At 42.0% G+C, this 12,455-nt stretch overlaps 1 protein-coding gene across 1 annotated transcript in view; it reads right to left on the reverse strand.

Annotated features, from left to right (window-relative positions):
- The window catches only part of ARHGEF39 (Rho guanine nucleotide exchange factor 39), a 65,310-nt gene that overhangs the window by 37,076 nt on the left and 15,779 nt on the right, over window positions 1–12,455 (reverse strand). The window contains exons 2-4 of the mRNA XM_032791036.2: window positions 12,141–12,326; window positions 4,229–4,323; window positions 2,763–2,883 (exon numbers count right to left, since the gene is read on the reverse strand). Of these exons, the coding sequence (XP_032646927.1) occupies window positions 2,763–2,883; window positions 4,229–4,323; window positions 12,141–12,326 (402 nt within the window). The remainder of the gene's footprint in view (window positions 1–2,762; window positions 2,884–4,228; window positions 4,324–12,140; window positions 12,327–12,455) is intronic.

Consider the following 12,455-nt stretch of genomic DNA (forward strand, 5'->3'; position numbering starts at 1 on the left):
TGTTTCCTAATATCCAACCTAGACCTCTCTCACTGCAACTTGAGATCCCTGCTTCTTGTTCTGTCATCTGCCACCGAGAACAGCCTAGCTCCATCCTCTTTGGAACCCCTTTTCAGGTAGTTGAAGGCTGCTATCAAATCCCCCCTCAGTCTTCTCTTCTGCAGACTAAATAGCCCCAGTTCTCTCAGCCTCTCCTCATAAGTCATGTGCCCCAGCCTCCTAATCATTGTTACCCTCCATTGGGCTCTCTCCAATTTAGCCACATCCTTTCTGTAGTGGGGGTTCAAAACTGGACGCAGTACTCCAGATGTGGCCTCACCAGTGCAATATACAGGGAATAAATCACTTCCCTCAAACTACTGGCAATGCTCCTACTAATGCAGCCAAATATGCCATTAGACTTCTTCGCAACAAGGGGCACACTGCTGATTCATATCCAACTTCTCACCCACTGTAATCCCCAGGTCTTTTTCTGTAGAACTGCAGCTTAGCTAGTCGGTCCCCAGCCTGCAGCAGTGCATGGGATTCTTCCATCCTGAGTGCAGTACTCTTCACTTGCCCTTGTTGAACCTCATCAGATTTATTTTGGCCTAATCCTCCAATTTGTCTAGGTCATTCTGGACTCTATCCGTACCCTCCAGCTCATCTACCTCTCCCACAGCTTAGTGTCACTTGCGAACTCGCCAAGGGTGTAATCCATCCCATCATCCAGATCATTAATGAAGATATTGAACAAAACTGGCTGTAGGACAGACCCCTGGGGCACTCCACTTGATTCCAGCTGCCAACTAGACATTGAGTCATTGATCACTACCCATTGAGCCTGACGACGTAGCCAGCTTTCAATCCACCTTATAGTCAATTCATCCAATCCATACTTTTTTAACTTGCTGGCAAGAATACTGTGGGAGACCATATCAAAAGCTTTGCTAAAGTCAAGGTACATCATGTCCATGTTTTCCCCATATGCACAGAGCCAGTTACCTCATCATAGAAGGCAATCAGGTTGGTTAGGCATGACTTGTCCTTGGTGAATCCATGTTGACTGTTCCTGATCACCTTCCTCTCCTCCAAGTTCTTCAAAATGGATTATTTGAGGACCTGCTCCATGATTTTTTTCCAGGGACTGAGGTGAGGCTGATCGGTCTGTAGTTCCACAGATTCTCCTTCTTTCCTTTTTTAAACATGGGCACTATATATTTGACTTTTTCCAATTGTTCAGGACCTCCCCCCAATTGCCACAAGTTTTCAAAGATAATGGCCAATGACTCTGCAATGATATCAGCCAACTCCCTCAGCACCCTCGGATGCATTAGATCCAGCCCCAAGGACTTGTGCATGTCCAGCTTCTCTAAATAGTCCTTAACCTGTTCTTTCACGACTGAGAGCTGCTCACCTCCTCCCCATATTGTACTGCCCAGTGCAGCAGTCTGGGAGCTGACCTTGGCTGTGACGACCAAGGCAAAAAAAGCATTTAGTGCTTCAGCTTTTTCCATTGTGTGTCACTAGGTTGCCTCCTCTATTCAGTAAGGGTCCAGTACCCCCTTTTATGCCCTGAAAAAGAGCATGAAGAATCACTGGGAACATCCACCACCCTGATGGACACTGCTAGTCAAAAATACCTGGTCCTGTGCATGAGACACATGTACACCTATAGTAGGATCCAGACTGACACATACCTGAAGAACCAGAACTCCCAAGCCCTATTTAAACCCATCTGACACCAACTGATTTTATGACATTCATCAAGCCACTGCTCCCTCTCCAAGCCACCATTTCCCAGTTTCAGAGAGGATAACTGTATGTGTGTACATGAGAAAGATAAACTAGTTCTTATAAACACTTTTAGAAGTGTGTCTAAAGTAGATACAGGAATGAAGAGCTCATTAATTTTGGTGGCACTTATCACCAGCTTAATATGATGTGGAGATGCAGCCTTGCATCATCTTACGGTGACAAGACTAAAGACAAGTGTAACTGAGAGATATTCCTATCCTCCAAGGAGGCCAACAGAGTGCATGTATGCATGCACCCAGAGGTGGGCAAAAGCACATCCTTAGTGCTTTCCACCGCAATGTCTCCGGGAGTTGGGAAATCTGCATTGATATTAAAATGTTAATAATTCAGAGGGACAAGGGGGTCCTTCTGAGGAAGACTTTTATCCTTCATGCAATTTCCCTAACTCTAGAATACAAGTCATTTAAAAGACATATGTGTTTTGAGCGGGACCTGGCAAGAATGAAAGAAAGGTCTTTTCCCCCTCTCCTATAGGAGAAGGTAGATTTGAGGATGTGGCAAAGGAAAGATATCCTAGCTGGGAGTCCCCCTGTCACGGTTCTCTTGGTGCTTTACCCAGTAATGGGAAAGGCTAGGAGCTCTGGTAATTCTCCAGCCAAACACCAGCTCCTCCTTCCTAATGATCCCTTTTCAAATGCTCTTGCCTGGTGAGTTTGCACTCAGCCTACCAGAGGAGGAGCAGGAGCCAAATTCCCCCAAACCAGAAGGGAAACTCTTGATTTTAGAAGAGGAAAAGCTGTACTCTCTTCATGATCCCCCTTTATTTAAATCTCTAGTTTTGGAAGCGTGAAGTGCTAAATAAGTACTGAATATTTCATCATGGGCTTGGGTGGGGGGGATATGTGGGCAACAGTTTTGAACAGGAAACAATTGGTCCCTCACTGCTATCTCTGGAATGAAAGAGGGGATATAGCTATGCCAGAAGAGTGGAATGACACAAGAAGAAGAGCATAGGGGGCACTCACCTGCAGGGTTTTCTTAGCTTGCTCCAAGTTTTCAGCATAGTGGCCATAGAGCTCCAGCTTCTGACAGAAACCCTCCAATCCTAGCCCCAAGTGCCCTCTCTCCAAGTGAAGCAGCAGAATCCTGTGTGCAAGGACAGCAGCTCACTGAGAGGGCTACATGATAACCAAAATTGCCTTGGCTCCCTCTACTTCAAGCCCTGTTCTATCCATCATTTTGGCGTCTGTCACCCCTCTCACCCAGAAATTAAATCCAGGATACATACTCAAGGGATCCAGTGGGAACTAAACAGAATATTCTCTAAAACATTAGAAAGCTCACTTTCTAGGGTTAAAAAAAAACAAAAAAAAAACTCTACCCAGCAAGTGATCAGCATGTGGGTAGGCATATGAATAGTTTAGTTTAATAATATAGTACTTTATATGCACAATAGCTTATGGCTAATATTAAAAAAAAAAATTAGAACCAACAACTCCAAAAAACAAATTTTAAACACACAAATTAAAATACAAAATTAGCCCTTCTCTAAAATTAGTTACACCTGTAAAATCAACACCCGTAAAATGATATAAGAAAATAAGAAAAAAGAAGTATAAGGAGTACATTATTTCACTGAGATCAAAAGTAGCCTCTCTTTCACTTACTTTTTTTCTTATTTTTATGGCAGATCAGGTAAACAAGGGAACAGCCCAAATAACAAACATTTTCAGGACATAGCAAATATTCTACTTTCTGAGCTGATATGGGAAAAAGCATCTGGGCCAAGAATGGAGACAAACTATATATTTCTCAGGTGGCAGTACAAGTTACAAGACAAAAAACAGCATGATTAGTTTTTAACCTGGCTAGACTGAGATGGACAAAGAATTATGTATCTCAATACCAGCATATCTCCCTTCCAAATAGGCCATCTGTGTAGTATGGAAATGGAGGCCTATAAAGGCCCTCCCCTTAACAGACTGTTGCTTAAAATCCACGACAGAGTCCCAAATGAAGTGATCAGACAACAAAGTGGAGTGCGGGACGTCACTGAGAGCAGGCATAGTAAAATGCAATGGGCCGAGCATATAGCGAGGCTCACTGACAATCAGTGGACTGTAGCCCATCACCAAGTGGTACCCACAGGAACTGAAACAACCACTCGACCGACCTCCAAAGAGATGGGAAGATTTTATTGTGAAAAGACATGGCCGCACATGGAGAAGGAAGGCCGGGATACGAGAAGAATGGAAGACGTGTTGTGATTGGCACAATCTATATGAGGGCTGAAGGACCGATCGATCAAGGTGATCAAGGTGTTTAAAATAACCAAATATTTCTCATAGCTATGGACATTCTGGCTATCTGGATAGATGTGCACAAGTCAGCAGCTCCCTGGGTATGTCTCCAAGCCCCACCAAGGTTAGTTATCTCCCACCCCACCCACTCTCTCACCCATGTGTGGTACTCCCTCAAGCCGGTCACTTACTGGCTGGTGCAATATATGGATTCCAGGAGCCCGAAGATGCCTTCCCGCACAGCTGGCTGCAGTGTCCCTTTGGCCTTCAGAATTGTCACAAAATACTAACCAGGAAAGAAGTACACAGAAGGGTTATACCCCATGGTCTACACAGGGAAGCAGCTAAACTCAGCCTGCAGCAACACCAAGAAACTGCAGACACTCCTCCCCCGGCCCTCAACAGCAGTGAGAGCAAGCATAAGACAGCTCCTACTCTACTGGCATCAAGAGGGCAAGACTATTCCTCAATGACTGTCTTTCCCCATCACTGTACACAAATGATGAGCGCCCAAGGCAGCCCCACCACTACCCCAGGAAAAGGTCAGCAACACTTAAGCCTTTATAGTCTCTTATTTTGTTTCACAGCAACAAATGAGAATATCATCACCTTCCTTATAAACTTAGTTTATTCTTCATTTGACCATCAAACCTTCTGGGCCAACCCCCTCATACCAGCAACCGTGCCACTGTACTGGAGGACCCTGGCCAGCACAAATTTATTTGAAGTCACAGGTCTCAGAGCCATGAACAGAGGTAGACTGCAAACAGCTGGAGGGTTTTTTGGTTTAAGTATGTTAGGATTGTTTTTGTTCCTATGTGGTAGAATTTTCAATAATAATGCAGAAAAGGAAGTGTTCAATAAGTTCTCCTGTTTTTTTATTTGGAAAAAAGCCAGATGATATAGTCTCATCATCATCCTTCTAGTTCAACAGTAAGTCAAGAGGATGTTAAACAGTAACAGCTATTAAAGTAAGATATTTTTAAAATCAGCAGGTCCAGATAATTTGCATCAAAGAGTCCCAAAAGAACTGGTGTAAGAGCTATGTGGACCATTAATGTCAATTTTCTGTAAGTCTTAGAATACTAGGGAAGTTACAGAGGGCTGGCAGAAAGCTAATGTACCAATTCAAAAAAGGGTAAAGGGATGACCTAGGCAATTATAGGCGTGTCAGCCCAACATAGATTCCAGGAAAAGAAAAGCAATGGGTGATACAGGATTCGACTGATAAAGAATTAAAGGAATATAATTAATACTGGATTTAGGGACACTGGTTTAAGTTTGGCTGATAAAGGTAAGGCAATCATAAAATCATAGACACATAGGACTAGAAGGGATCTCGAAGGGTCATTTACTCCAGTCCCCGGCACTGAAGCCGGATAATCTAGACTGTCCAAACGGTGTTTGTTTAATCTGTTCTTAAAAACCTTTAATGACTACTCTAGCTAATTTGCTCCACTACTTAACTACCCTTACAGTTAGGAAGTTTTTCTTACTATCTAACCTAATCTCCCTTATTGCAATTAACGCCCATTATTTTTTGTCCTGTCCTCAATGGATAAGGAGAATAATTTTATTAAGCTCCATTTTATAACAGCTTTTCATGTACTTAAAGACTGTTATATGTTCCCCTTTAGTCTTCTCTTCTCCATACTAAACAAACCCTTTTTTTTTTTTTTTCAATCTTTCCTCATCAGTCATATTTTCTAGACCTTTGTTGCTCTCTTCTGGACTTTCTCCAATCTGTACACATCTTTCCTGAAGTATGCTGCCCAGAACTGGACACAGTACTCCCAGTTCAGATCTTATCAATGCTGAGTTCAGTGGGACAATTACTTCTCATGTCTTGCTCACAACATTCCTGCTACTATATCTCAGGATGACATTTACTTTTTTTTGGCAACAGTATTACATCGTTGACTCATATTTAATTTGTGATTCACTATGACCCCAGATCCTTTTTGTACTACTCCTTCCTATGTAGTGATTTCTCATTTTGTATTTGTGCAATTGATTATTTCTTCCTAAATGTAGTACGGGGCACATAAGAATGGCCATACTGGGTAAGACCAAAGGTCCATCCCAGCCCAATATCCTGTCTACCAAAAGTGACCAATGCCAGGTGCCCCAGAGGGAGTGAATCTAACAGGTAATGATCAAGTGATCTCTCTCCTGCCACCCATCTCCAGCCTCTGACAGAGGCTAGGGACACCATTCCTTACCCATCCTGGCTAATAGCCATTAATGGACTTAACCTCCATAAATTTATCTAGCTCTCTTTTAAACCCTGTTATAGTCCTAGCCTTCCAACCTTCTCAGGCAAGGATTTCCACAGGTTGACTGTGCACTGTGTGAAGACGAGAAGAGAGACTGCTGAACTTGAATAAATATGCAAATTAGATACAATTAACTTAGGTTTGAACAGAGATTGGGAATGGTTGGGTCATTACACTAATTGAATCTATTTCCCCATGTTAAAATATCCTCATACCTTCTATGGGTCATCTCGATCATCACTTCAAAGGTTTTTTCTCTCTCTTGCTGATTATAGTTCATCTCAATGGATTGGCCTCTTACAGCTAGTATGGCTACTCCCACCTTTTCATGTTCTCTGTATGTATAAATATGTTCTGTGTGTTTCATTCTATGCATCCAATGAAGTGGGTTTAAGACCACAAAAGCTTATGCTCAAATAAATTTGTTAGTCTGTAAGGTGCCACAAGTACTCCTCTTTGTGTGAAGAAGAACTGCCTTTATTTGTTTTAAACCTGCTGACCATTAATTTCATTTGGTAGCCCCTAGTTCTTATAGGAACAAATAAATAACTTTTCCTTATTCACTTTCTCCACACTACTCATGATTTTATATACCTCCATGATATCCCCCCCTTAGTCTCCTCTTTTCCAAGCTGAAGAGTCCTAGCCTCTTTAATCTCTCCTCATATGGGACCCTCTCAAATTCCCTAATCATTTTAGTTGCCCTTCTCTGAACCTTTTCTAATGCCAGTATATCTTTGTTGAGATGAGGAGACCACACCTGTACGCAGTATTCAAGATGTGGGCGTACCATGGATTTATATAATGGCAATAAGCTATTCTCCGTCTTATTCTCTATCCCTTTTTGAATGATTCATAACATCCTGTTTGCTTTTTCTACTGCCGCTGCACATTGCGTGGACATCTTCAGAGAACTATCCACGACTCCAAGATCTCTTTCCTGACTAGTTGTAGCTAAATTAACGCCCATCATATTGTATGTATAGTTGGGGTTATTTTTTTCCAATGTGCATTACTTTACATGTATCCACATTAAAATTTCAGTTGCCATTTGATTGCCATCACTAGTTTTGTGAGATCATTTTTGAAGTTCTTCACAGTCTGCTTTGGTCTTTAACTAATCTTGAGAGTTTAGTTATCACCTGCAACTTTCCACCTCACTGTTTACCCCTTTCTCAGATCATTTATAATAAATTGAATAGGATTGGTTCTAGGACTGACCCTTGGGGAACATCACTAGTTACCCCTCTCCATTCTGAAAATTTACCATTTATTCCTACCCTTTGCTCCCTGTCTTTTAACCAGTTCTCAGTCCATGAAAGGATCTTCCCTCTTACCCCATGACAACTTAGTTTACATAAGAGCCTTTGGTGAGGGACCTTGTCAAAGGCTTTCTGGAAATTTAAGTACATTATGTCCACTAGATCCCCCTTGTCCATATGGTTTGTTGACTCCTTCAAAGAACTCTAATAGATTAGTAAAACATGATTTCCCTTTAAAGAAACCATGTTGACTTTTGCCCAACAATTTGTGTTCTTTTATGTGTATGAATTTTATTCTTTACTATTGTTTCAACTAATTTGCCCAGTACTGACGTTAGACTTACTGGTCTGTAATTGCTGAGATCCCTTTTTAAATATTGGTGTTACATTAGCTAACTTCCAGTCATTGGGTACAGAAGCATTTAAAGGACAGGTTACAAACGCTAGTTAATAGTTCCACAATTTCACATTTGAGCTCTTTCAGAACTCTTGGGTGAATGCCATCTGGTCCTGGTGACTTGTTACTGTTAAGTTTATCAATTAATTCCAAAACTTCCTCTAGTGACACTTTGTAGGTGACAAATCTGAGGAACTGTCACAGACTAAAGGATGACTCAGGTTTGGGAATCTCCCTAACATCCTCAGCCGCGAAGACTGAAGCAAAGAATTCATTTAGTTTCTCCGCAATGACTTTATTGTCTTTAAGTGCTCCTTTTGTCTCAATCGTCCAGGGGCCCCACTGGTTGTTTAGCAGGCTTCCTGCTTCTGATGCACTTAAACATTTTGTTATTATTACCTTTTGAGTTTTGAGCACTTTTCCGTACTGAATTTTATCCTATTTATTTCAGATCGTTTCCCCAGTTTGTCAAGGTTATTGTTCTATTCCTGTACTCCAAAATGCTTGTAACCCTCCCCTCTGCCACTCCCAGCTTGGTACTGTCTGTAAGTATTATAAGTGTACTCTTTATGCCATTATTCAACTTATTTATGAAAATATTGAATAGAACAAAACCCAGGACAGACCCCTGCGGGACCCCACTTGATATGCCCTTTCAGTTTGACTGTAAATCACTGATAACTTCTGCATACGGTTTTCCAACCAGTTGTGCACCCAGCTTATAGCAGGATTGTCTAGATCAGTGGCTTTCAGCCTTTCCAGACTACTGCACTCCTTTCAGGAGTCTGATTTGTCTTGCATACCCCAAGTTTCAACTCACTTAAAAACTACTTGTTTACAAAATCAGGCATAAAAATACAAAAAAAAGTGTCATAGCACACTATTACTGAAGAATTGCTTACTGTCTCATTTTTACCATATAATTATAAAATAAATCAATTGGAATATAAATATTGTATTTCTATTTCAATGTATAGTATATAGAGCCGAATAAACAAGTCATTGTCTATGTGAAATTTTAGTTTGTACTGACTTTGCTGGTGCTTTTTACGTAGTCTGTTATAAAACTAAGCAAATATCTAGATGAGTTGATGTACCACATGGAAGACTTCTGCATATCCCCAGGGGTATGCATATTCCTGGTTGAGAACCACTGGTCTAGGCTATATGTCCCTAGTTTGCTTATGACAAGGTCATGTGAAACAATATCAAAAGCCTTATTGAAGTCGAGATATGTCATTTCTACTGCTTCCCCCTATCTCCAAGGCTTGTTACTCTGTCAAAGGAGGACAGTAGGTTGGTTTTACATGGTTTGTTCTTGACAACGTAATGTAATAGTCCTAGATTTCTGTAGGGCATTTGACTTGGTACCACACAATATTCTGATTAAGAAGCCAGAATGATAAATGGGTTTACAGTCGGTTTGGGGCGGGGGGGAGGAATCACAAGTGTAGGGCTGGTGTTAGGGGGTGACAAGCAGGGCAATTGCCCAGGGCCCCATGTGACAGGGGGCTCTGCAAAGCTAAGTTACATGCTTCAGCCCCCTGCTGGCCAGGGCTTAAGCATGTAATTTAGCTTTGCAGGAGGCCCCTTGGCATAGAGCCCTAGGCAATTGCCCTGCTTGCCACCCCCTAACGCCGGCCCCAAGTATTATTAATAATTTACTTACTGATATTTAAAGTGGGAGGGGGGGGGTCGCAATTTTTTCCAGTGTTAATGGGGGTGGTGGTCACAATTCATTTATTTTTAAATCCAAAGGGGGTCACCAGCAGAAAAAGGTTGAGAAACACTGGTTTACAGAGTTCTAGTCCCACCCCAAGCCATAATCTTAACAAAAACTCAAAAAGGTACAACTTCAAATGATCTCAGCTGACTTCTCATCACTGGCTGTTCATCCATACACTTCTTAAGCCTTTTGGCGCTCTGGTTGCCAGTGGAAGAATGCCAGATTCTTCCCTTCCTGGTGTCCTCTGACAAATGAAGTACTTAAACAGTCCTTGTTATCCTGCGTTTAAACCATCGTCCCAAACAGCTACAACCCACCCTGTGTGGGCTTCTATCTCCTCTGGGAGATTCTGGGAACCCTTTCCAGTTATCCCTGCCTGAGCTTTTGCTCCAAACAGTTCTGCCTCTCTAACCCCAGAGAGGGTCTTATCCAGCCCTTCTCTTCCTATTTCCTCTTTATAGAACGTGCTCCTGGCCCTCCCCAGCTGGAACTGAATTTCAATTTAATTAGCCCCAGATGTACTCAAACAGCTAAACTGGACCCACAGAAGTAGCTATTTAGCCACAGGGGACTGGTCTCATTCCCTCCTAAATGGATCAGGCACACTATGACAGGCTTGATCATAGTCTATCAGTACCTACATGGGGAACAGAGATTTGGTAATAGAAGACTCTTCAATCTAGTAGACAAAAGGCAAAACAATGGCTGGAAATTGAAGCTAGACAAATTCAGACTGGGAGTAAGGGGCACATTTTTAGCAGTGGATGTAACCAACTATTGGAACAAATGACCAAGGATTGTAGTGGATTCTCTACCATTGGCATTTAAAATAAAATAAGTAAATCAATCAAGATTTGATTTTCTAGATTTATTTTTTTTAAAAGAACTGCTCTAGTTCAAACAGATCTTAGTTCAGGAAAGTCCTATGGTCTGTGTTACAGAGGATATCAGAGATCAGGGTCCCTCCTGGCTTTATAATCTATCAATCTAGCCACACTGAAATCATACAAACTTCAGGAAATTAAGCACACTTCTCAGTCCCAAAGAAAGCGTACAGCAAGAATTTGCCTCCTACTCTATGAAAATGGCAGTCAGAATGCTGCTGTGTGACCTCCGGTATGACCCCTACCACGACAGAAGAATGGAGGTATGACTCTACACCCCATATTCAACATAACATTATTACAATATGATTATGGCATAATTATGATGCATTTTGTGGGTCATGTAAGATGGTCATGTAAGATGTCATTGGAAAAGTTATAATTTGCTGAATATGATTATTCTATCTGTATGAATGTATCATTTTTCTATCTGAAGTTATGAATATTGACAATGTGTCTATATTTCACATGTAGTCACACCTGGGTGACACTCATTAGGTAAAATGCTTCCAGTCTAGATAGCTGGTTGTGAAGGGCCTATTCAAGGTAATAGGCCATTAGAAAGAACAATAGGTCTTAGGTGAGCCTTCCTGAGAATGCTCCAGACAGCCTGTAAATAATAGCTGCTATGACTCAACAAGGTATGCAAGGGCATGTGACCAGGCCACATGACACAGAACTCCATCATGGATACCAATGTTTTTTCCCCCAAAGGGTTCCAGCCATATGCTAAAGCTATATAAGGCAGGGAGTGACATCATCAGTTGTACTTCACTCCCACATAACTGAACACCTAAAATAAGCTCCAAAAGAAGAGGACTTCGAACCAGCGGTGGGGATCCAAACTGCAAAACGAGTGCAGTTTGTGCCTTGAGAATCTGCAAGCCTGCTTGTATCATCAGTCAGGGTGAGAGACTTAATTCAAATCCTAGCCTTCTAGTATGTTAAGTTTAGTTTGCGTTTTTGTTTATTTACTAGGTAATCTGCTTTGATCTGTTTGCTATCACTTATAATCACTTAAAATCTATCCTTTTCTAGTTAATAAACTTATTTTATGTTTTAATCTACAGCAGTAAGTTTGGAATGAAGTGCTTGGGAATCTTAATTCAAGAGATAGGAGGTGGTGTATTTCCTCTCCACATTGAGGGAGGGGCTCACTCTAGGAGGTTATGCTGTACAGTTCCGTGTGCAGTGCAAGATGGTATAATTTAGGGTTTATACTCCAGAAGGGGATGTGTGCCTGGGGAGCTGGGGTTTATCTTGACTGTAGCCTCTGTATTGTTGATTCATGCAGTGGCTGGTCAGAAAGCCTGCATAAAACTGCAGCTGGGTCTGTCTCTACCTGTGTTAATGCTGGTGGTAGGACCAGGAGTGGGTCTGCAGCTTGTCACAGCAGCACAGTGTGAGAGGGAGCCCAGGCTGGAGAGTCAGAGAGCTCAGTGATAGGTGGCACCCGGGGGGAACCCCTCACAGGAGGGATGGCAAAAGGGAACCTACTAGTCCTTGGACGCCCATACATCAGGGTGTCACTACATCATGAGGAAGCCCTGATACTCACTGTGGTAACCAAGTCCAGCTGCTCTAGGTATTTCTGCTCTGTTTCCACCAGTTCCTTGGCTGTCCGGCTACGTTTCCTCTCCCAGCGGGCCCTCTGCTCTTCTACAGTGTTTACTGCAGCCACAGGCTGCAGTAGCATGATGTTTATGATTGATTCAAGGGTGGAGATGACAGCTGGTATCTTTCCCTGAAATAATAAAAGCCACAAACATCTGTGATAAAAGTGCACCCTGGATAGTAGGATTTTGTGCACTGTTACTGTTTACCCTTTATTATGTAGGGAAAGGAAACAGAAAGGTTACTAACCAGTAAATGT

Source organism: Chelonoidis abingdonii, chromosome 6, assembly GCF_003597395.2.
Source record: "Chelonoidis abingdonii isolate Lonesome George chromosome 6, CheloAbing_2.0, whole genome shotgun sequence".
Classification (NCBI taxonomy): Eukaryota; Metazoa; Chordata; order Testudines; family Testudinidae; genus Chelonoidis; species Chelonoidis abingdonii.